This window comes from Haliotis rubra, unplaced genomic scaffold (assembly GCF_003918875.1).
Source record: "Haliotis rubra isolate DU_JTF1 unplaced genomic scaffold, ASM391887v1 Scf138, whole genome shotgun sequence".
Lineage (NCBI taxonomy): Eukaryota > Metazoa > Mollusca > Gastropoda > Lepetellida > Haliotidae > Haliotis > Haliotis rubra.
Genome location: NW_025765314.1, coordinates 430797 through 457040, shown reverse-complemented (window position 1 = coordinate 457040; position 26244 = coordinate 430797). Strand labels below are relative to the sequence as shown.

At 41.6% G+C, this 26244-nt stretch overlaps 1 protein-coding gene across 1 annotated transcript in view; it reads left to right on the top strand.

Annotated features, from left to right (window-relative positions):
- The window catches only part of LOC124268403 (inositol 1,4,5-trisphosphate receptor type 3-like), a 162395-nt gene extending 140865 nt beyond the window's left edge, over positions 1-21530 (top strand). The window contains 22 exon segments of the mRNA XM_046703374.1: positions 847-897; positions 2070-2291; positions 2718-2852; positions 3113-3262; positions 3852-3953; positions 4184-4267; positions 4675-4875; positions 5259-5264; positions 5828-5836; positions 11032-11137; positions 11972-12087; positions 12725-12894; positions 13316-13456; positions 13809-13970; positions 14849-14957; positions 15188-15311; positions 15882-16057; positions 16433-16585; positions 17348-17425; positions 18005-18124; positions 18512-18649; positions 19400-21530. Of these exon segments, the coding sequence (XP_046559330.1) occupies positions 847-897; positions 2070-2291; positions 2718-2852; positions 3113-3262; positions 3852-3953; positions 4184-4267; positions 4675-4875; positions 5259-5264; positions 5828-5836; positions 11032-11137; positions 11972-12087; positions 12725-12894; positions 13316-13456; positions 13809-13970; positions 14849-14957; positions 15188-15311; positions 15882-16057; positions 16433-16585; positions 17348-17425; positions 18005-18124; positions 18512-18649; positions 19400-20332 (3486 nt within the window). The 3' untranslated portion in view covers positions 20333-21530.
- The last annotated feature ends 4714 nt before the right edge of the window (positions 21531-26244 follow it).

Below are 26244 nucleotides of genomic sequence, written 5' to 3'. Positions count from 1 at the left end.
ACGTACAGGAACAACGTACATATAAAACAAGGACACGTACGAATATCGTCCATCAGTGAAAGAGTGTGAGTTGGGTTTTCTCGCCGCTTTTAGCAATATTCCAGCAATATCACGGCGGGGGACACCAGAAATGGGCTTCACATATTGCACCCATGTGGGGTATCGAATCCGGGTCTTTGACGTGACGAGCGAACGCTTTAACCACTCGGCTACCCCACCGCCCATCACTGAAAGAAGCTGTGTATCCATCCAGACGACCATTGACAGTAGAAAACACAAACATGGAACATTTTAATTCCAAATTGATAAATAGCCATGGGTGAAATGTTTCACTTGGCTTAATTGAAGCTGGAGCCCCGGGTATACGTCAACAAAGCACCAGTGCAGACCAATACTCTACTATAAATCACTATTCCCCAGGTGACCATTACTTCTTGACTTTGTGTTCATCAAACTTCACAATTACATAAATGGATTTCCCTTGGCAGTGAATTTAATTCTAAGCATGGTTCAGCGTTCTGGGGAGCTTTGACCCTCTGCAGATGAAAGAAGTTCCTTGTTCCCGCTTGGTATTAATAATTCCCTCGTGATATGTACGGTTCCAAACTCCACATACATCACTAGAGTCACATACATCAGTCTTTGTTTTCAGGGTTGTCGGAAATGTGTAAACTGACGTAATTAAATATGCAACGTTAAGAAGATTTAAGAGAGGATGAAAGGAAATTGTATGTTCATAATTCATTTCCTTTTTTGGTTTTAATTCTTCATCCTTTGCATGATGGATTCCATCCGAATGATATTTTCAGGATGCTCTGAATACGTTGTTTTTTCTATCTGTTGCAGCAAATACAAAGTTATGAGGACGCCCTACGACAGCAGAGGCTCAGTGGATGGGTAAAATATTCTCCGTTCTATTTTTAGATTGCTTGTCCCGTTAAAAGTCCTGGAATACAAGTTCCCCGGCTAGCACCGGTTCTTCATTCTCCTTTTGATCATCATTGTCCCTTTTCCCACTGCCCCTGTTCCCCGATCTCAGTTGCCTCCTGATCATCAGTGTCCCTAGTTCCAACACCCCAGTTCCCCATTGCCCCGTTCCCCGACCCCCACCCAGTTCCTCATTGCCCTCTGTTCCCCATCCCCATTGCCCTCTCTTCCCCATCCCACCTCAGTTCCTCATTGCCCCCTGTTCCCCATCCTCATTGCCCTCCCTTCCCCACCCCCACCCCAGTTCCTCATTGCCCCTGTCCTCCCCTCAGTTCCTCATTGCCCCTGTTCCCCATCCTCATTGCCCCTCTTCCCCGCCCCCACCTCAGTTCCTCATTGCCACCTGTTCCCCATCCTCATTGCCCCTCTTCCCCTTGCCCCCCACCTCAGTTCCTCATTGCTCCCTGTTCCCCATCATCATTGCCCCTCTTAAACCCCTGCCCCCACCTCAGTTCCTCATTGCCCCTGTTCCCTGATCTTCATTGCCCTCTCTTCCCCCACACCCTGAACCCAGTTCCTCATTGCCCCTGTCCTCCCCCTCAGTTCCTCATTGCACCCTGTTCCCCCCTCCTCATTATTATCATTCAAGGAAGACCTGACTAGGTAGGTTTGTACAGTTACTTTTAAGAACTAGCACTACACTCAACTAAATGAACTGGAAATACACAACGGCATTGCAGCACTTTTCTCAAATTCTCACCAGATGCCTGAGAAATTAACCTGTGATGGTTTCAGAACACTAATCTCATGGCACATTTACAGAAATACCATTGTCGGCACTGTTTCTGACACAAACTTTGGTCAGGTTTGGCCCAGTCGTCCGAAGAGCTGCAATTCTTAAAGTTGGGTCCCTTTTCCGCCTGTCGTGATCCACTAGTCACTTGCTCTACTAGTGTGACCTTTGCCCCGTTCTGAAAGTGCATTGGAATCAAGTAACACTGACGTAAATAGATAGCATTATGCAATATTAGAGAAAATATATACGTTAACTATACATCCCCGTTAGGGATCGCTGGTTCTAAATTCGGAACTTTTCGGAATCACGCCAAATACTCCAAGATCTGGCAACATTATGCTTACAGACGAAAAAGAAGGCAACAGCCTCAACGAAGAAACAAAAAAAGAAGAAGCCTAAAAAACCGAAGGAAGAGAAAAAGAAGGAGCCGAAGAAGTCGAAGAAGGATGCGGCGCAGGCCAACGGCATCAAGAAGGAAGTGAACTTCGCCAACCCGCTTGTGAAGGAAAACGAAGCTCTCATCGACACGGTGCAGGAACCCGACATGGAACTTACTGTTAAGGTAGAGGTAAGAGTGCCGTCCTGTGTGTCCACTCAACCCACAAACACAAACACAACCATAGTCACAGCCACAAGCACAGCCAGCAAACCCAAACAAGGTCTAGGTATTGAACAGTTTTGTTCATATTAATTTACACATACCTGTGTTGATTACAAACCATGATTAAATGTTTTTTATTTATTCTTTTTCTTTCTTTTTTCTTTGTTACTTCGTTTCCGACGTGTCGATGCATCGTATCACAGTTTTCTTGTTACAATGTTGACATGCTACCCATATCCTAAAATTCATTCACCTGATCAAGGAGTAGGTCCACTGTGAAACATTGTGTTGTTCATTATACAGAAGTCGACATCCATAACTCCCCGTCCTTCCAGTAGTATACTAGCATAAGTAGTTATAGTCCTAATATTTTGCCTGTTTTGTCTCTTGGAGGAACCGGAACCGGAAGCGAAGGAAGAGGAAGCGCCGGAGACCAACGCATCCGCCGAGTACCGGAACGACGGCTACATCGAGCTGGTTCTGAAGGTGATGGCCCGGATGTGTGACGGACAGAACAAGCTCTTGCAGGTAGGGCTCGTTGACTGGGCTCCTGTCTTCCCAGGTGATGGCATGTATCGCTATTTGCCCAAAACAGACAAAGGGGTGAAATAATGGTTTAATTTCAAATATTCATAATGATATATTTATATCTTCTCTTCTGTTCATTTCTGTTTGGCATTTAACAACATCCAGGCATCTAATAGACAAAACACGATACTGGTCCTTCACAATCATATCTTTTGTGTAGGTCGTTTAGAATTTCAAATCCATTTCGTTTTTACTGACAGGACTATCTCCGTGAACAACCAGACAACGTTAAATCGTTTGACATCATCGCAGAGGTGACCCGCTTCCTCAATGTCGTGTACTCCAACATCAACGGCAAGAGCATTGACCTCGTTATTCAGCTGTTTGAGTCGATGAACGAGTTCACAGCCGTAAGTTACATCAAATACGGATCTCGATACTATTCGGACCGATCATGTTAATAAATACCGGACAGACTAAGTGAGGGATATTGGTATTTTACAGATTGATATTTTATCAGTGTGTCAATGAATGAATGGATCATTATTCATAATTTCAAAATTTTCATATATTCCTAACTATTTTTGTCCAGTATAGATATGTTTGCTTTAGATCCCAAGTATATCACCAAAATATATTCACACTAGTCTATACTGATGGTAAGAGACGACTCATGATTGGGATGGTCAGGATCGCGGGCGACCACGTTCACTGCAGGTCATGGCACCGCTACGGCGTCTATAGTTGCTCAGTATATCAAAATCTAGTTTGAATTTCGTGATTTTTTAAATTAACAAACCTTCCATACAAATCTTGATATTGTTCATACTAAGACAAAAGCAAGAATAAGGGGATTCCAATGTACAGAAGTAGTCTTTGATGGTCACTTAGATGTTGGACCATCATGCTCATCAGGTGAAGAGCAAGAATTATACCGTAAACGTCGGAAAATGAAAGAGCTATCTATAGGAAGGTGTCATGTATTTATTCTCCTTCAAGGGTAACCAAGACAACCGCATCGTCATCTATGACAACAAGATCATCGACTACATCAACTTCATCTTGAGAGCCGCCGACTTTGAGAACTGCTCCATTGAGAAGGTCTGACAATAGTTGAAAACTCTTAAATTCTTTCAACACTTTATATTACTTCCAGAAGAAATGGAATTAAATTGCTAAATTTGAACATTGAATGTCACATCAATAGAATTCTTAACGTTATAAATGAAAAACGCATTTGTTGACCACATGTCTTGACCATGTGTGTTGACCAACAGTGTTGACCATGTCTATTGACTGCATGTGTTGACCATGTGTGTTGCTGCTTGCAGATCCTGGAACTTCGGAGTAGTATAGCTAACCTGGTCATGTCCCTGGTGGAGGAAAATGGTCCCGGCGCATCACAAGTCGCGAAGGTGGGTGATTCAAGTTTCAGTGCTGCTCTTGACGATGCCACGGTCAGGCTATATTGCGCCGCAGCTTCATGGCGATGATTAGTTTGGAAGCACGGATGGCAAGAGGATCCATTCCAGACTGCGCAACATCAAAATGTGCCACTTATTGCCCTGTTTCACGCTCGAAATTTAGAACAATTGGCTCACCTCTACTTCTTTCTTTTCAAAATACCAACTTAATTTTACATTTTACCACTCGTGGTTGATAAAAAGCACAAAAGACAATGCCTTTTTGGCAAAAATCACTAATTACAACTTCCAGATGCAAACCGGAAATAGGCAGACCACGGAGAGTAATCTCCCTTTAATGCGCATGTGAGGTACTTAACCCCAATGTTCACTATATGAAAACACGTTTGTCTTTGTAGGAAGTAAAAGATACTTTGGACAAGAAAGCAGTTTTGGCCTTAATGACAGAATGCTACGAGAATCACGTGACAGACAAGAAAGCCATTGAGGAACTGAAAAATATGCCGATAATGGGCGCACCGCAGACTGGGTCTCAGAGTTACCTAGCAACAGCAAAATCATTTGCCATTGCTGGGAGCAGCTTCCTGTCAGGTGTCATGGTACGTATTGTGCTTATTTCATTAAACGCATGTGCTTATATTAGAAGTTTCGAAAGCTGTTTATTTATTTATCAAAACTCTTAATGTCAAAGCAGCATGCTTATGTTAAAGCTAAAAGATGAATAAATTTATAAAGATGCATGGCCTAATGCTTGTCGAGAAGTTGCATGATATTATTTCTTTGTAAGTAGACGTTTAGTGCCTCCTAGTATAAGGAAGCCGATACCTGTTGTAATTTGCTTCATATCATCAATGTTCTGTTGAAGCTGGAACTATAGACACACAACACTGGAAATCTGTTTTAAATATATCTAGTGTAAACAGACATTGTGTTACAGTATTGATACTATTATGATACTGTTTGTTCTATTGTTCTTTTAAAGGACAAAGTAAGTACTCACCTTTCCCTGCACTTCACTCTACCCTGGATTTCATCTTCTATAACTACATTACCGTAACTCGAACTAACTCATCGAACCCATCTACTCGTTAAACAAGCATCTCATTAGCCCATCATAATCCTAGCATGGATCATCGGCTCCGACAGGAACACTCAATATAACCATGGTCCAACAGTCTCATGGTTTTCTTTTAGCATAACTATCATTTTATTTACAATAGTATACATTAATTTAGTCTATTACTAGCTCAAAGCAAACTGTTATGTAAACGAAGCATCGTGTAACATGGCTGTTTATTAGAAGCGCAATATTAGTTTGCGCATCATACAGACATATTTAGTTTTAGTCTGTGACTGTGTTTATATATTGGATGTTATCTTACGTAAAGTACGGCAGTATCTCTGATGGGGAAATTGTTTTAACGTCAACTGAAATATTTGTAGAACTTCATGTTAACAACTTTCGACTCTACCTGTGTTTCTCTGTGTGTTTGTGGTGGTCTCAATGCTCACGTAATCTAGACGTGTAATGTCTTCCGTTTGTGTTTACAGGATGCAGCAGTAAGTAACATGTCGACAAACATACTAACACAAATCTCCCTTAAAATCCTTTGTTCTAAACTTTAGACCGCCCGTTCTCATGTTCTGCAGTAGATTCCATTATGTCTGATATATGGGTAGCTGTTCCGGGTTCTGCAGTAGATTCCATTGTTTCTGATATATGGGTAGATGGCTGGGTCTGTGTTGTGTGGTTGATTTCCACATGTCTCTGTCTATGGGTAGCTGTCATGGGGTACGTCCTGTGTGGTGTGTTCTGTTGTATTCTCGGGATTGTACAACCGATTAGTTGAGATAATGTGTGTAGTTGTGGTGTATAGATAGACTAGATACTTAATCTAAGTAATGGTTGGTCACAAACCTTATAATTGGATTGATCGTCCTCTTGTTTAAGATGGCGCAATTCAATATAGAGTTACGTCCCTTTGCAGATCCGAGGTTCACGACCCTTGGTCTGTCAGCCGTGTATGGTGGTTTGTGGTAGTCACCAGAGTGTTAAACCTCGTCCCGGTGTCGTGGATAGAGCGTCTGTCGGGAGAACATGGGGTTCCATTTCCGGCCACGTTACACTGAAACACGTGAAATAATGATTTTTACCCTGCCTTGCGCTCTCCATTAATTATATAAAACAAGGACTGTTGGTTTGGAGTCAGTGTACTGTGTCTGACTGGTCTATCCGTGCAAAAAAACCAACATTACATGTCATTGGGCATTAGTAGAAAAAGACACACGGAGAGAGGGAGATAGAGAGAGACACACACACTGACACAGATACGTAAAACATGACGTCAGTTGTCGTTTCACACATCACCACACTGGTGGCCGTTTATGACCTTTGTAATTCCTAACGCAGATTCCTTATATAGGGTCAAACTTATACAATAATAGGGTTTATTACAGTAGCATTTGCATGTTGTGCTGTAAACCATTTACTCACTTTACACTGCAGTGTGGAAATACGTCACTCAGTCTTTACAGCTTTACCCCGAATGTTTAAATGTTTTAACAAATTACAATGGTTACCATGGTATAAGGCGTTAAAATCACCAGTTATCACCCAGCGCTTCACCCACTAATGCACAGTGTATTGGTCATTTAATTGTGCGTTTCATTAACAGTCAACATAGCTGTTACACCAGTCTGTAATTATCAGCCTTGAATCTGATAAAACTCACCCTCTGTCTTGCCAAAACGTTTCAATGTGCCAAACATCCTCATCCTCTGTCACTGTGGGTCCAATTTTCTCAATATGCCAAAGACGCACCCTCTGACAACCTCATCCTCTAGGGGTCCAATCTTCTCATTATGCCAAACAGCCTCATCCTCTAGGAGTCCATTCTTTTCAGCCTGTCAAACAACCTCATCTTCTGGGGGTCCAATCTTCTCAATATGCCAAACAGCCTCACCCTCTGTCGAGTCCAATCGTTTTAGTATTTCAAGCAACCTCATCCCCTTGGGGTCCAATCTTCTCATCATGTCAAACAACCTCAACTTCTAGGGGTCCAATCCTCTCAATATGCCAAACAGCCTCACCCTCTGTCGAGTCCAATCTTTTTAGTATGTCAAGCAGCCTCATCCTCTTGGGGACCAATCTTCTCATCATGTCAAACAACCTCATTTTCTAGGGGTCCAATCTTCTCAATATGCCAAACAGCCTCACCCTCTGTCGAGTCAAATATTTTTAGAATGTCAAGCAACCTCACCTCTGTCGGGTCAATCCTCTCCATATGTTCAACAACCTTGACAATCGATCTCACGTTGATGTAACTTCACCCTAATGGTCTTGTTCAAGAAGGTAACTTTATCGCTTACGGTACGTCTGCAAAAGTATTAAAGTTAAGACACTCTTAGCGTTAAGGTCACTTTATAGAACGAGGCCAGATCTGCCATCACTTTATCTGATTCTCAGTGAAGCAACACGATATACATGCCACTGACACCTAAACAGGGGAGTATTAAACTGAATTTACAGCTGTAGTTCGTTTATAAACTTCAGTAAGTTTTTCTATTGCCTATATCCTGCATTAAGTCTTGATATGGCGGTCTTCATAATACCATCCACTGAAGGGATGTTATTGGTGTAACAGATCTCTCGCGTTACCTGTTTGGCTCATACGGCTCGGGGTTACTGTTCTGTAAACAGTTAAACCACACTCTGTAACTTCAGTTGTTTCAACTAATTGGTTTACGGATTTACCAACAAGACATTTATAATTATATTATGAAACAACCTTCTCTTTTAGAAACGGTAAACATTTTCAAAATATATAAATACATATGTAAAGGGGAGTAACTCTGTAATGTTTTCCTCTCCAACCACCATTGCTTTTAGTGATTACCAAAGCAACTATACTATTCCAACTACAGTTGCTCGTTTTGGAAGAAAACAAATCCTAAACCAATTAAACAGTGGCCATGCGCATTTTCAAATGAACTTTGTAACTTCATCGCTTTACTAACTATCTGTGATCACGCCTCACTATGCTTTCAAATCCACATCTACATTCATTGACTCACGTGTATATACAGTACAACCAGAAATTATTGAGAATTTAAAGATTTTATTTTTTTTATTTTTTTCACTCATTACTCACGTATTAAATGTGAATATAAGCAGAACATAACTGCAGATTCAAAGACAGGTGAACAGTTAGTATTTTGTCAAGTCACCATGGGCAGCAATGCAGGCTTCAATGCGGCGGGGAATCCTACTGATCAAAGAAGTTAGAAAGTCGTGGTCCATGCTGTCCCAATATCGGACCACCTCTTCTTTCATTTCAGCAATATTTGTCAGATTTTTCTTACTTTCTTCCTCGACTTTTCTGCCAAACCATTGCATGCAGCTCAGTTCTTATTGTCCCCTTACAGGCAGCCACAGTTCCTCTATCAAACATATCCAGCCTTAAGTTTTCTAAACTCCTTCGTTTGTTTTTAGAAACAAGCATACCAAGCCGCCTCCTCTCACCGACAGACAATTTTCTGGGCCTACCTGCGCCTCCCTGGTGCTCAATGCCATATCCATTTGCAATATTTTTCAAAACACGATAAACAGTGGACAAAGGGATGCCTGTTCTACTTGAAATCACTTTAGCTGATCTGATGTCCTTGTTATAATACTCTAAAATCAACTTCCTCTTCCCTGAATCATCCATACTGAGGATCACTGAAAATGTCGTCTGCTAGCAAGTAAACAAAGGGGATAACTCTTCACAAACTAATGAAAAGGATTAACGGAGTTGTCTCTCTTGAATGAAACCAAGCACTTGATAGCTGGTCAAGGTTGTTTATACTAGAAATCCAATTAAACATATTCCTAAAATTCTCAATAATTTCTGGTCATACTATACTTCCTGTCTCATATCACCTGTATCATATAATCACCATACACTAACATGCTCATTTATGTTGAACTGTGGACATCATATATATGACAAAACCATCATGCGTTGGAATGCGTGTGTTAAGACTTGACCAAGTCTGTTTGGTAACAATGTGTCCCAATAGCAAAGATTCTTCTCAAGGGAGATAATCCTTATACTTGATTTGCACGTTATCGCCTCAAGACAACCTGAGGCGAAATAAAATGCTGGCACCGCACAACGATACAACGGAGACAAGTGTGTTGGCCATTTAGGGGGGTGACGGGGCGAAGTGCTTAGGAGTGCATGATATTATTTACTGCTCAAAACAAGCTAAAGAAAAAACCCAGTCGGAAGGCTGTGTCGTCCAAGAGCCCGGGGATGAGTTTTGTATCGAGAGAGGCCAAAAGGTTTGAAAATGTAGTCTTGTGGAAAATTGCCGCACGAATCCACCCCCACCCACCCACAGAATGCTGAGTTATCGCTTCAACGACCCCTAGTTGGTTGAAGCAACGCTTTGGTTTGTAAGACTGAAATATTTGGATTCGTCAGGCAATTCTACATCAGAATACGTGTTCAAACCTTTTGGCCTCTCTCGGTACAAAATTCGCCCCCGGCCGCGGGTTCTTGGACTAGAGTGTTGCCACACCCACCAGCCTTGACGTATTCACTACATGAAAGATTGGGTGTTGTTTAACTTATTTTGTGTAATATATACAGTATATATTAGACCAAACAGTGTTGGGCAAGTCGCTGTGTTACAAGGTTTTGTTGCTATCCAGAATGATAACAGCATTTTAACACTGTGTTCTATTCTTCTCCACTTTGTGCCAGTGGTGACGTCAATGTCGTTGTCTTGTAGATATACTTTACCCATGATGGACTACAAATGTTAATAAATATGTTAATAATATACAATATGGAAATATCTGATCATCTGTCTATTCCTGAACGTAAAACTGAAATGAAATAGATACAGTACGATTCCCTGAAGTTACTCGTCATTCAGTTGTATATTTAATGGTTACTGTACGAGTTCTCAAAACTTAATATGATTGTCTCTTAGAGAGGAGAATGACCTATTTTGTGTATTTTCGGTGTTATTGTATGTATCTCTGTATCAAAGGAAGATGAACTTTACAGTGAAATATTCTAACGATGTAGTTTTATGAAAATGCTGGTAAATATCCGTGTTTCAAAACTGTGAATAGGTAACAATACATATTTTTTAAAGAATGGTATTGGCTAATTTGAATTGTTTATCTCCGTACCATATGATTGGCATGTTAGTGTCAAGTGATATAGTTTCCAGGGAAAAGGTAGGTATATGCTGCTCAGTTGACATTCATTACTATGGCTATTGTGGCCGTAAAATATGAAGGTTGACAGGGGCGTAGCTACCATTATGAAAAAAAGCCCAGGCTTACACATGATTGTTGATAAAAGGTCGGGCAAGCCCTCAATACTATCTAAATATAAAGTTTTGCAACACGGGCTTACACGAAATAATTGGCTGGTTGATGCCTTTGTGCTCTAAGGCGGCCAATAGTTATGTCAGGATCCGCTAGTCGGGGGTTCGAATACCAGATTCTCACCGATTATGATCTTGGGTTAGTCAGCACCATTCTCGTTGGTTTCATCAGTGTGATACATGTTTAAGACCTGCATCGTTTCAGGCTCTACATGAAGCTGACTTCCATGATATGTCTAACATCCTATTCCGAGCAGGGTTAAACACAACCTATTCACTCACTCACTCTAGTAGAGGAGTCCGAACACGATGCGGCTGTTCACAACGGCGTTGAATATGTACTCACTGCTGACGTTGTTATTTCACAGAACAAGAAGAAGATGGAGTACGCAGATGACTACATGGACGTCGGATTCAGCCTTTATCTCATCCTGGCCCGTATGGTCGACCTTGATCCCAAGATCCTTGACATGCGTACGTTACAACATTAATATAGCATCAACAGTAGATATTAGTGGATATTTATATAGCGCACATATCCACGCACTAATGCATGCACAAGACGCTGGTATTTTAAAAAAAATAATTTATTTATCTTATTTTTTACGAATGTTTTTACGAACGTTAATATAATACGAGCTATTTTATATTTATTGTATGTGACAGATTTAAGTGTGACATACTGAATAGAAAGCAAAATCAATGCGATGATCTTCTTTTCTTTGGGAATTCAGGGACAGTTAGTGTTCAGATATGAAATGACTGAGTTAGTGTTAGTCGACTGCATGGGTCTTTGTTCACACTATCGAAGACTAATTGACCTGGTCTAGAGTCGTCTGTAAGCAGTCCCCTGTATTTTATTGGTTGCGGCGTAAAATAACACACATTCTTACAGAAAGTCAGTTATTTGTTCAATATAATCAATTTATGTCGCAGGAACCTATGATGACGAACTGTCTCCCATTCCCGTTAACGTGCGCGTGATGCTTCAGTTTCTGACATGCATGTAGCAAACACGTCGCCGACAATACTGTAATTGCTTATAGCCACTGAAGCTGTCATATATACTCATGTTAAAAATGTCGGAACGCTTGTTGTACAGACATATTAGACATACTCTCTTCATGTGGACCGAAGCGACATTTTAGCACCTGAAGGTGTGTGTGTTTTGTCAAATACATTCTTCTATTGGTATAGGGATCGTAATTAATTTCTGTCAGTGTATTCGATTAGAAATTTGATCAATATGTACAAATGGCACGTTTCCAAGGTGACAGCATGTCAGAAGTAAGTGTATCACTGTTCCAGTGCGAATGACACCCCTCCAGCAAAAGGCCTTCACCTTCTACAAGAAGAACTGCATGTCAATAGAGGTCGTGAAGGACGATGAGCTGCAGAAGGTTAACTTCCGGGTCAAGAACAAGGTGAGGGAGGACATGATGACACCTTGAGGAAAATACCGAATCATGCATGATGTGACAGGATGCTATTTCTTACATATCTCACCAGTCCATCATCATGCCCCCACACTGTCGCTTCTCATTTACATAGCTACCCGAATTGGGAATCAAGCCCTGATTTTGTGTATATGATTTGCGAACGTTTTAACCCACCATTCAATCTTCCTCATTTCCGTTTTCTCTGTATGTGATATTTCAATGTGCATATTATATGTTTGCCCCATTATATGTTTGCAACTCTAGAAGGGTATCCCACTATCACTGCTGTCAAATAGATGGAGAATCTGCTCGGAAAGTGGAGGGTTTGAATCTGGAAAGCCCCAGACGAAGGGACAAGAATGACGTCACTTTGTTACCTTGCCTAGCGCGCAGCAATGAAGGGCTCTAACATGGCTCAGTCGGTCCTTTCGACTGCGTCATGGTATCTCAGACGGATAACACTATAAAACTAGTACAAGCAGACACACACAGACACATGCATGCACACAAGCACTTAGTGATATAAATGCAATTATCTTGATGACGCTAACTTTCACTTCACCTCATATTTATATATTCATTTCAGATTTAATCCAATCTTTGTTTTTCATTACTCCAACAGAGGGTACTAAGGGAAGAAATCAAGGAGAAGCTCAAATGGAGTGTGGACAGATCGTCGCCTAGCAACAAAATTAGGGACCTGATGGCGTGGAGCAAGGACATTATGAAGGACATTGCCTACCAGCAGCGGATCCTGAGCAACTTCCTGGCGCTCTGCATCACCAAGGGATGGTCAGTTAAACCTGATAGACATCTACTTAGAGTTTGTACAGGAAGTATTGATAAAGGGAAAGAATCAAGTTTAAACAATCAGCATGTAGACGTACATCATATGTATGCTTTCGAGGCGAAAGTCCAGATACATTGCAGTTTAACTGAAATGTCGTGGGTTTGGTGTTGCTTGTCGTTGCTGTGTGTCTGTGAGTACGTGTGTGTGCGTGAGTGTGCGTGTGTGTGTGTGTGTGTTATACTACCTAAACCATACAAACTAACATCAGCAAATACTGTTTCAAAATGACACACTCACTCGTGAGAATATCACTAAGGTGTGTAGAACCTTCTCCATTTCCACTGGATTGTGTGCCAGGATAACAGCTGTTTATTTCCCCCTGTTTGTGTGCCTGTAGTAACCCTCTGTATTTCCCCAATCCAGGCTCATCTGGAATCATGCTGTGACGCTGCTGAGTTTTGGCATCAACATGTTGATGCTGGCGACATGGAAAGCCAAGGGGTCGATGGAGACACCCAACATCTTCTCGGGCAACACCACGGGGATGCCACCGCTACTTGTCGAGTAAGAATAGTTCTGTTCTGTAAGAACATACACATCTTCATTCACTGCAGAATAGGACTACCATCTTTATTGTTTAACATCCTATGTAAAAAGCGTCACAATCTCTATATATGAATAGATGGATATAAGGACTGGCCGGCTTGAAGTATTTCATTTGGCTAGCAATATAAAATTGGTATTAGCTGGGACCAGCACTCCTCCGGGAACTTTTGAAGGAACGAGTAAGAGCATTGCCCTGATTATATGTCCTCTTGCAGTTCTCCTACACTGAGAAGGTAGGTACACAAAATGGTTGTGTATATATCCAGTTTTGTGTCATGTGATGTCTGCGACCCTGCAATGTCTGTTTCAGCCCAGTCCCCGCCATCATAAATCTAGGGGCAGATACCTACGACGTGGTTCTAAAGAGTATGGGCTTCACCCACAACGTCCTCTGCCTCCTCGTGCTCATCAGCTACTTCGTGTGCAACCATCCGCGACTGCCAAACCCTAAGACCATGTTCATCAATCTCAAGCAAGTTACTCTTCAAACTGTTTCTTGGATGTTTGTGTAACCTGGGACCTGTCTCGCAAATACATCTTAGCGCTAAGACCATAACACCGTCCATCCTTGAACATATATTTACAATCTTTGTAGCCATGAGTCTCTTATTGGCTTTGTCCTTGCAATCTTCATCCGACTAATTGTTTGATCAGCATTCTAGAAGTTGGGGAGTCAATAAGGAAGCATAAGACATTATGGATAACAGCTTCTTGTTTATTGCACAGAGCGACTTGTAGATTCTTACACCGTTTTCAAGCTAGAACTTTTACCTTGACAACAGTAAGAATCTACACTATAGTCTTAACTTCATTATTACTTCATCCGACAGCCGTATAACACATTTGAAACAGTCCTGGTGGGGATATCTTCTTGCGAAATGAAGTACCAGAGCGAAAATTTCAATTTCTTACAGTCTGTCACATGTAAATGGAAACATATTTTACACGTATATTCAGAAGTACCAGGGTCGACAAAACGATTTTAGCGAAACAAAGGCAAATATCTGAAAAATAATAGGAGGATAGCTAGGTGTGCTATATAGAAGGCCCTGGAATCTACTCCTCATTGTTGGTGCTTAAAGTATGTGAGTTACGACTGCCTTAGTGCTAAAATCGCTTTGTGGAATGGAGCCTTTGTGACACTGGAATGTCCACATAGGCAATGCACAATGGAATTTCTTAAAAATTATAATATCATCAATATATTTCTAAGGATATATTTCCCATAAAAAAGCGGAATGTTAACAATAGATGTCACTATGGCTCACACAATATCGAATCATCATTACTACCGATTATTATTTCGTATGCAGACAAGCAGTAGGTGTTACAATCACTGCCATGTTGTAGGAGCGCGTTGAGGAAGAAGAGGGACGACGAAGAGGAGGATGGGAAGAAGAAGCAGCACGAGTCCAAGTTGGACGCCCGATTCTTCAGTTTCACCACGTTCTACTACCTGGTGAGTTGCAGACCAAATCAACCTGCAGACTTCCAATAGCAAACAATGATCTGCTACCGCGCTCATGTGTGGCTTAATCACCGGATATTTACCGATCAGTTGGACGTTTAAACACCGGGAACTTACAATGAGATTCGATTATAAACCTCTATGATTTAACTGAGTCAGTATTACTCTCACCCTGCTTCTATAAGATTGTCCTTCTAAACCACTGCGTTGTGTTTCTACAGGCATTCTTGGCGTTGTCGATAGGAGGAACGTTCTCAAACGGCTACTGCTTCGCCTTCCATCTCCTGAACATCGTCAACAACAACCAGCTGCTGAGCGGAGTCATCAAGGCCGTTACTCATCCAGGTGTGTTGAAGGCGGCTCAGGGACAACCAGTTTCCTTCTCTGAAGCATGATTTGTGTTACTCTTTACCATAAGATCCCAGTTACTCTACAGTAACTGTATCATCACTCTGTAGTGTCTTTGCAGTCATTCAATCTGTACTGCATGTAGTTAGCTTTTACAAAAATATATATGGACATTTTGTATAAATAGCTGAGTTTCATCTGAAATTAGGGAACCGATTGAAGTAGCTTCTGCTGAGGGTGAAATGTGGTATTGATATGATTAACCGCCATTTACATTTCACGCGGTTAACGGCTATTTTCCACACAAACCGTATATACGTAGGAGGTCGGAAAATAATTTTTAATAAAATTTTAATTCGCCATCATATACATCTCCCTTAACTTAACCTGAATCCTCCCACCCATCTGCTTATGCAGCCGTTTCTAGCGGTATTCATACGTTTCAAGACGAGGATCTTGTATAGAATGGGTCCAGGGTATAATTCGCTATAATGCCCTGGATGAACGGGGGTGGTAAATCCTTATCCAGGCTGTGTTGTAACTATTTCCAATAACTGTGTGTTTCAGCCAAGTCCCTGGTGTGGGTGGCCATTCTGGGTCTGGTAGTGTTTTACCTCTATGCTATCATTGGTTTCGCGCTGATGAGGAGTATGTTCAACCCGGAAAGTAACCTGTACTGTGACACCTTGTGGCAGTGTACCATCACCGTCATCCGGTACGGCTTGATAGGAGATCTCTTCGAGGTAAGTACCGGCATGGATGAGTTCAGACATGTCCACGGCCACAGACCTTAAAACACGCGCTGTACAGAGTAGCCTCCCTTGGCTGCGCCAGGACCCACAACTTGGACAACTTCTTTATAGCAATAGATGCAACGTTTCGGTTTTAAATAACACTTAAAGAAGCTGATAATATTGTTTAAAACATTGTTCACGGAGATGTATGTGGAGAACAGTGAAGCATTGATGGGAGAACAGTTTGGATAGCACATAATTTCTGCTTCAAAATATCATGTATACTAAAGTCACATAGGAATGATTAAAGAGTGTTTCCTACCACAGTTGTATTTTGTGTTAAATGTTTGGTTCAGTAATGTTCTGATGTCTGTTGTCTCCCAGGTGCTCGTACCACATGATAACGAGCAGACATTCCAGAAGTTCGGCTTGGTGGTCGTCTACCATGTCTCCTTCTTCATCTTCATCACTACCATCGGTCTCAACATCATCTTCGGTATCATCGTCGACACCTTCTCAGAGCTCAGAGATCTCAAGGTATCCAGAAAAAGGAGTTTCGTTGTCAACATATGTGCCGATCTTTTATTATGTGCAACGTTTGTGGGCAGTCAAGGTCATCTGAGGCACGGCCGAATGGCCTCCTGTGATCATGGGATCGAATCCCAGTTCACAGCGACTGTGTTTCTGGGTCAGCAAAGTGCCTGTGCTCTTGTGTTTCACCAAAGTGGTACACAGCTAAGACCAGCATCAGTTTAAAAACTTACAAGCTGACATCAGTAATAACTGATATAGTATTCAAAGCCACGATAAACACAGCAATATATTAAGACCAATGGCCGATGATATAATCATGGAAAAGTTTATCTGCATGAGCTTATTACAAACCTCTCCACAAGAATGATGTTATTTATTTGTTTAACTCTGTAAAAGAACAAGCCTGAATTTTATACAATTTCAAGGACCCCTGAAAGTGTGATGAGCAAGAGGGTACTAGTTGTGCCATCTTCTATGTGCTATTGTAGTTATACCTAATGAAATATATCCGTTTAAGAAGAACTGTCATATTGTCCTCTGAATAGATAAGCAACGGAATAGCTCCAATGTTAGCCATTGTGGTAGCTATAGGTTGAGGTGTGACAAGACCTGCTGGCTTGAGACCTAGTTTGATTGTCAATGCTTACTGAAACGTTCGACCTTGAATTGGCCATGTATTGCGTATTGCCATATACTTTTGTGTTCATCTTGTACATTGTATTGACTGTCCACTTCACAAGTGTGTTATGTATTGTGTGTCCACAGTGGACTGCCGAGTCTGACATGCGCGATACCTGCTTCATCTGCAGCCGGAACAGCTACGACTTCGAGCATCACGGGAAGGTAATGGCCGCAGTGGCACTTCACACTGTATCCCAGCTATCTCAGTCTACCTATTGGTAACATAACGAGTGACATTGAATCTCTAAAACACATTTAACTTGTTCTCTGAATTAATAAACGAATAAACATTTCCACAAAAACATGCGGAATAAGAGTAAGGGAAATAACTACCCCAATCGATTATCTGAAAATGAGATGAGCACTTTTCCTTGAGATTAAGTACTAAATAGTTACGTCTATAATCATCAGCCGCTAATATTAAAGCTTCTGTCCCCTAAATAATACTTAATGAATAGTGAATTCCTTTTTGAACCAGAATTCGTTTTCAGTTTAAGAAAATGCCGATCGATTGTTATCAACGGTCATAAGTAGGTTTGAAAATAGGGGCCCAACATAATATTACTTGTTTCGAGAAAAGGGAACCTGATAGTGAATGTTTTATCAAGTAACATTAATGAGACACTCGGCATGATTCCATGGAAACACTCTACATGGCCGAAGTCAGTTCTTGACCGTGATGTTCTTGAACACAGTAAATGAACTTTCTTATATATCAGTTTTTGTTCTGTGAACATCCAGGGATTTGAGCACCATGTTCGTGCTGAACACAACATGTGGGCCTACATCTTCTTCTTCATCCACCTGAACGGCACCAAGGTGAACGACTACACCGCCATGGAGATGTACGTCTATAAGCTGGTAAGTGCCAGGGTTGGACTTTGGTAAACGAGTATACTGTGTTTGAAATATGGGGAGGATATATGTCGATATAACCGCAGTAATCTGGAACCGTGCATCGTCCAGTGATAAGACCATTGAGGATGTTAATTGTGATCTGACCAACCAGAATTGAGCAACCATGAAATATTGACACCCTGAACATTACAATACTGGTCGCATGAACGTTGGTTCTGATAACAGTTCACGTACATGTCCATTCTCTACACTCATTTTCCCGACGGTGATTTCCAGTCAGACAGGTCCCCACATTTTCCAAAGAAAATGGACGTTTCTTCAATAACTTCAAAAGTGACTGCCCTGTCTCTCACTACATGATAATATGCAACACTGCTTCCTCTTCTGCAGCTGGGGAAGGAGAACTTCGACTTTTTTCCGCTGGACCGCGCCCTGTCGCTGGCCTCCATGGGTAAAGACTCCACGGAGACCAAGCTGGATGACCTCCTCTACCAGGTCACATCCATAGTGGAGAAACAGAGGACGGAGGTAAGGGAGATCACTCTCTTAGCTATGGAGATATCAGCTTGAAATGGCGCCATTATTTGGGGTATCGACATTAAATCGTCCAGGTTTGGGGGTATACGTCTTTGTAAACGTTTTATGCGGGATTGTAAATATGCTTCTTTCATTTTTATTATATTCTATATCTCCAAGAAGGTGCACTGCTCGAAAAAGGTTAAGAACCATATGATTCGTTCCTCTTACTTCATGAATATAGTATTATTGGGGCGTGGGTCTCTCCCAGTACATACTTACGGTTACCATGGATACAGTGATAACGCGACATTGGTTATACATTCAACACACCATTTTTCTATGTTCTTGTTCGAGATTGCTGTTTTGAATATTAGGGTGTCGTTTTAATGCTGTTCAATAGTTTCAACCAGGATCCTATCAAAAATCGGAAATCCCTGGCTTTGTTGATTAATTTTCAAATATTGAATATTAGGCTTTTTAAATTTGAGTTTTTGAAACATTTGAATATCTGAAGAATAAAGACAATTATTATGGATATACAACTTCTTTTATTCTGTGGAGGCGACGTTTCGACAGAGATTCTAATGTCGTTGTCAAGCAAGTGAACCTATGTCGAAACATCGCCTCCACAGAATAAAAGAAGTTGTATATCCATAATAATTGTCATTATTCTTCACCACCTAACTTCTAAAATGCCCATCAAAGACATTTGAATATCTGTAACATACGTAACGCCCATTATCCTTTCTGTCTTCCTAGGAACTGGAAAAGAAGAGACGTGAAGAAAAAATGCGTCAAAAGATTTGGGAGCAGAAACACCGTCTGGGATCATTCCGCCGTCGAGCCCGTCTCCCTGGCCCAACGGAACCAGATCCATTGATGCAGATCTCGCCCGCCGCCGCAACCGCACAGCTCGGGGATGACAGTCGCATGATGCAGCTGAGCCCACTTCCTGGACTTGGACCCCTTCACCGCAGACCCAGCATCTCCGAACACGGCCATGGGTCAGAACTCCAGCTAAGAAGAGCTAGCATAACTGACCATTCAGATCTTCTGAGGAGGCCAAGTATCTCCGATCACTCAGATTTCCCAATTCGCAGACCCAGTATCTCAGATCACTCGGATATGTACCGGAGGCCAAGCATCTCTGACCATGCAGCATTTATCAGTGGTCATCGCCACCGCCACCATGACCGCCACAGAGCGATGAGAAGTGTTAGCCCCCTCCGACATGAGGCAGACCCGAGGTTCTTCCGAGGTCCCAGCCCATCTCGGTTTGACTCAGAGGAGCCGTATGTCAGAAATTTGAGTCCAGTTCGATATGACGCAGGAACAAGAAGCCCTTCTCGGTCCAGGCAGGGGAGCGAAACCGATCTGATGGGCCTGAGCCCTGTACATACACGTCGAGAAGCTCCATCTCGGGATCTGGGGATGCAGGCCATGAGCATGCTCAGTCCTAAATGGATAGACAGCAGGTCTACAAGTCCACGTGGGGCTACTGTTTTCTTCCCAGAAACTGAGTCGCTGCACAGTTTGAGAGAGGGAGCTGAACGCGCCATGCCAGAGCAGTATCCGGACCCTCTCGAAGGTCCAGTGTACGGCCTTGACCAGGAAGCGCCCACGAGGGAGCGAGAAGGAGACGCCGACAGCACCGCCAGTGGCGACTACGGCAGATATGAGACAAGAATATAAACATTAACGCAAGCGTTTCTCAGGGGTCAATGCCAGCTAGTGATTGCTTACCAAACTGTTATTCATGTATGTAAATGCCAATGTCACGTCGTAGTGTAAGATGTAGTTCCAGTATGACCTGTCTGTGTTCAAGCCTCGGTAGGACTGACACAAGCCGTTGGTCGTTTATCAGAAAAGGGAGACAACCGCTGCTGAAACCAGGTGCACTGTAAACGATGTAATGATACTAGAGTGTGGTGTTTGATGTTTCAACAGTATCAAGCAGTACCTTTCTTTTATGACCAAGCATCACTGTGTACATCATGGTTAAAGGACAAGCCTTCAAGGACGGTATCGATGTCCACAGTCGGTGGCTACTTGACGAAAAATACGTTCACACCACCACCAACAAGAATACTGACAGGAAAACAATTCATTTAAGGGAGGATAACACAGGCGTCCTTAAAGCACATATTATAACCAGATTAATGTGCTTCAAAATTCCATTTCAGCTCCATGGGGAGTATCCTGAACAAAGTAGCCTACCTGCTTGAGAATAATTCGTAGTTATTAGAAATGTAGTGTTTTATTCCCCGTTTGACCTTAGACTTATGTATTTCTGTGAACTAACAATAACCCCCGTGTCACTGGTAGTATAATCAACTACCGTTCCTTACCCGTTAATGAAGGTACACACTCACACTGTGTTAGGATGAGTATAGAGCTTCCATTTTGTCCCTACCCGGTATTTCCTGTCCGAACTAGACTTTTCCCGACATGAAGCAATTCATACTACTCAATCTGACCCTTGTATATCACATACCTTGATCATTCCACGATGCTTGACTTGCGCATTATGCTGTATCTGCTGGAACCTCCTGCGTGACGTCATTTCCTGTTGCTTGAATGCCCACGGAATACCATCACTCATTTTGTGCTCCCTGTTAATGATCTCATTCTATTAAGTTCTTCATTTTAACAGTCATTCATTCTTTCCCATGATTTGTGTAAATAGTACTGGTGTAAATAATCCTGCACGTAATTCATGCATTCATCGCAGCCAAACAAATGCCAACATTTCTAACACATGAGGTGATAACAATGCAGTTCTTGTTCGTCAGAATTGGAAGTGTTTGTTTTTTTCTATGGCAAAATGATGGTTCGTCCAGCCCCAAAATCGGGTCCTGTTCTCTGTACACAAATACTTGCAATGGACCCGTCACTTTACTTAATATCCAATAACTTATTTTCAATATCTCTAACCAAAACTCCAGACCTGAGATATAATGAAATCTGACCATGAAAGGAAATATGGGGTTTGGGGGATAAACAAATAAAATAAACAAATAAATAAAGTTACTAAACAAATCATATCTGACGAACTACGAACTATTTTGTTGTACCTTAAGTGTTTTTTTAATCACGTTTATGTCAAAATATTTGTCCGGCGATCTCTCCAACATTCGACGCCATAAAATGCATTTTTTTAATATTATGAATCTTTACTATTAACAGTTATTTATTCAATCCATAATGTTTTATCATGTCATCTTGAATTGCAGCATAACGAATACGATATCCCTCCAGCTTGTGTTTGATTCAAATATTGGTACATGTACTCCTGAAGCAGCAGCTAGGACCCAACATTAGCATGTTTGGGTGTTCTTAACGGTTGGCCCGGTGCCCACAACGCCACAGACCTCTGCAGAGTGTTGTCCTTTTGCCACGCAAGGATCCGCTGGTCGGGGGTAGCCTAGATTAGGATAATGTCTGTCGGTTTCAGCAAGAGCGTTAAACAGCGTGCCTATATTTAGCTGACGCCCTGATATAGGTGAGATGCTACAAGCGCCTTGGTCAATGAATAGTTCCTTCACCTTCCATAAAGCATTAGTAAGTATCCAGTTGTATTACGTACCAGTTTCATCTGTTTATAGAACTTTAGACAGCGTCAGTTCCTTTAACGTCATAGACACGTTGTTATACATATGGTTGTGTACTCAAACAGTTGTAGTAAAAAGGTTTTATTATATGATGGCTTCATTCTTTCACCTGTTACCATTTTTTAATTGCCAATTCGATATTTTCACCAAGATATATTTCTCTGAAATCCGTGAAATGCGAGCATGACTATGTTTATGCAATGATCTGTACATATAACAGAGACATTTTCAGACGTACTGTTTACGTAGCTTATTGTTTTCTGTTTATCTACCGTCGCCCAAGCTTGTTTCTCTCCCCGCGTGGAAAGCTTAATACCATGGGTCAGTCTGGACGACTCGATTGTTGATACAGTAGATGCCATTTCATCATCTGTACTCGTATAACCCACCCCGATCTTTCATTCCGGAACAAGCCGATGGTCGGTTACGGAAATGAACGAAGGTCGACCTCGGGTGTTTACGTCAGTTGTCCAATGGAGCACACCCCTCGGGCCGAAGTAACCGGCTGATGTAGCAGATCTTCGAGTTGTTAGTTGTGATGTTTTGCTAGGAAATAGATGTTCCAGTTCTTTGGTTCTGTTAGTGATATCCTGAGCTGACAGTAGGAGGCCGGTTTTATTTGACTCACAGTTTTAACAAGTTACGTTCCGTGTAAATATGGTTCAATGAAATACAGACCTCCGTTTCCATGACAGCCATTATTCTGCAGACCTTGCATCCATATTCCACTGAAGGCATTTCCCAAAGTTGACGGACAAATTTTCAGTCGAAAGTTAAACAAAAGATGTTACTATAGTAAGAAAAGGATGTCTCCATGTGCTATGTACATTCCTGCATCAGATCTGTTAACTACGTCTTCACGAGGCATCTGGATGTAAGACCGTCTTAGACTGTACCCTATTTCCTCTAATAAGCGCAGGGTACGTTTTTTTATAAATGTATTCTCCCTTGATCCAAAAATAGATTAGTTAAGGAATGGTGCCTTTAGTCATAACTTCCTGTCCTCCACATGGCACGGGTTGATGGATATTGTGTAATCGTAACCGCAATAAGCGCCGGGTCTCCAATAAGCGCTGGGTCTGGAAGTCCGTTTAGAAGAATAGCACCCGGGCGCTTATTAGACGAAATACGATATGTAGAATTACATGTTAAATGAATATACAGGTTGACTTATATACACATTATGTCTAGATGCTTTTGTTGGACAAGTATGGGTTCATCTTGCATTTTTCTCCGGTCACATTTGGTCTCCATGGCCTACAAAAACAATCATCTGTATACATGTATATGTAAGACCAGTGTAAGTGCATAGCCATGTATACGCTAGTCTGAAATACGCCGTCTGTACATGTATATACATTGATCAAGAATAGCACATTGATACAAATTGTAAGCCCATCTGACGTACGTATGCCGTTTAAGTTCCATTATTAGCCCATCTATATTATCTACACGTTTCAGACTGGCGTATATATGTTTTGTGTCGCTCGGGTATAGTCCTTCGTAATTTTATACGCCAATCTGTCGCATACGTGTATATGCTAGCCCTCTAAAAGCCTCACTAATGAATATGTTGTTTTACGATTCTTTATATAAATATGGCTCCAATATATTCTGTCTTACGTATACATGTATATATGACTGCAATAACTGGCGTATACTTGATTAAAAGCAATCCCACGTTCACTACCCGGGTATATGCTCACCCGACGTATATGTACATCCGTTTGTCCGGTATAAGCCCAGCTACTAAAGCCAGGAGTATCTGATAAGCAATGATGTAAACTCTTACTGCCGGACAAGGAGTTGTCACAGACGCCCACGTTGATGTAGATGTCGGGGTGTAGGATGTAGATTTGTGTATGAACCGTGCACATGATCTGCATGCGCGCACATCTTTCACGTGATCACCACGCGCACTATGTAAACATCACATTTGTACATCTTGATATTGTCTAATAAATCTTTATTACATCTTCTCCTGGTAATGTCTGTTGTTGCTAGGGTAATGTCTGTTATTGCTAGGGTAACGTCTGTTGTTGCTATGGCAATGTCTTTTGTTGCTAGGATAATGAGGAAGGACTATCCAGGGTAGGAATAGAAACTAGGACTGAGAATCCAGACACATTTACAACTGACTCTCCAAAAAACAACCCTTTCAAAGTGGATACGAGCTGATACAATTATGCGATCGCTGCAACAACTCGTCAGCAAACTTCAAACTTTTATCAACGTCATGATTCGCGCCATCCTTTAGGAGTTTTGAATAATATATAATATATTTTTAAGCCAAATGAAGCTTACACGATAGATGGCTTTTTCATTGGACGAGAGGCTGGTCACATGACCGTGACATCACATGTTGACGTTTATGCGTTATTCCGTACACGTCTGGTGGTCCTGGGGATTCCCCAGCATGAATACACGCAGAAGCGCTGTGTATTATCATTTAGACTCTTTAAACTGCAACTTAGTGTTAAGACATAAACTGTGAGAGAGTTCCACTGTATGGTATTTCACAAATGTCCATTCCAAAACCCATCGTAGTGAATAAAATGAAGACATGCATGTCAAACTGTCGATTCGATCTGTGACAAGACTGAGTGTTACAGTCGGGAGCATTCTGTGAATTTACCACAGTATCTATTTGCCACAGTCATAATCACCTCTACATAGTGATCCCAGCTGATCAATGATTACTGCTATATTAACAACGTCAGCTTTCGTTGTGTTGGCCATTTTCATGTTTTTGATGTACATTTCTAATCTAGTGATCTTTAAAAAATGTATTTGGTATGATTGAACTGAAAGAAATGTGAAGAAAACTGAAAGAAAAAGCGCCGGCGTTTATACAATCGGAGCCTACGCCATTAAGGTTTATTCCTCTGTGAACTTAAAGTCAGTACATATTGTTGATATGTAGTTGTGATAGATTTTCTGTTCAGTGCAATTGTCCACTTTATCATCCAAAACTGTGTTCCACAGGAGATATTGCTTGTGTGAGATCAGATGATATCTCCTAGGAGATATCGCTTTGACAGTAGATTTTGTACAATGCCCTAACAATGCTATGACGTCATGAACTTGATGACTAATGGCAGTACTGTGTTCAGAGATGTACATTTTTCATTGAAAACTAATGAAGGGTGATTATTTATGATAAATAGAATCTCAACCTCGTGTCTTCTGATATGAAATATATCAACACTCGTTGATAAAAGTAAAAATATCCTCGGCAAGCCTCGGATGTTTGTTACTTTATCAACTCGTGGTGATATATTTGATATCAAAAGACACTCGGGTGAGATTCTGTATGTACATAGACCTAAAATATTCGAGCAGTTACTAAACCACAGATGCTATAGGTTATAGAGATAGTTGTTATACACATAGTGGTGTGAGACGCATTACAAACCAATTTACCTTCAAAGTGCCAGTTTTACCATTTAGGTTTACACCCGCACACTGCCAGTATACATACCCAGTCTGAACTGCCACTTCCAGCATCCCGTATACACACATGTTACATGTTGATTGCCAGGTTGAAACTGAACAGTTTACCGTAACAGATCTGTGAAACCAACAAATAACAAAGAAACGTGCTGTCATTAGGGTTCACAATTCACTGACTGACTGACTGAGTTTGGTTTTACGCCGCTTTTAGCAATATTCCAGCAACATCACGGCGGGGGACACCAGAAATGGGCTTCACACATTGTGCCCATGTGGGGATTCGAACCCGGGTCTTCGACGTGACGAGCCAACGCTTTAACCATTAGGCTACCCCACCGCCCCAGTTCACAATTCAATACAACGGTATCACATGGCAGTGCAAGTTCAGAGGTACTATTTTGCAAGAGCAGGGATTATAGCAATAAAGAAAATGATGGTCACCGCTCAGCAATAGTAATCTAACTTTGAAGAAGGGCTAGGCAGAGTGTATCCAGGGTAAGATCATTAGATACAAAACTGGTCTCCTGCTAACTTGAGATG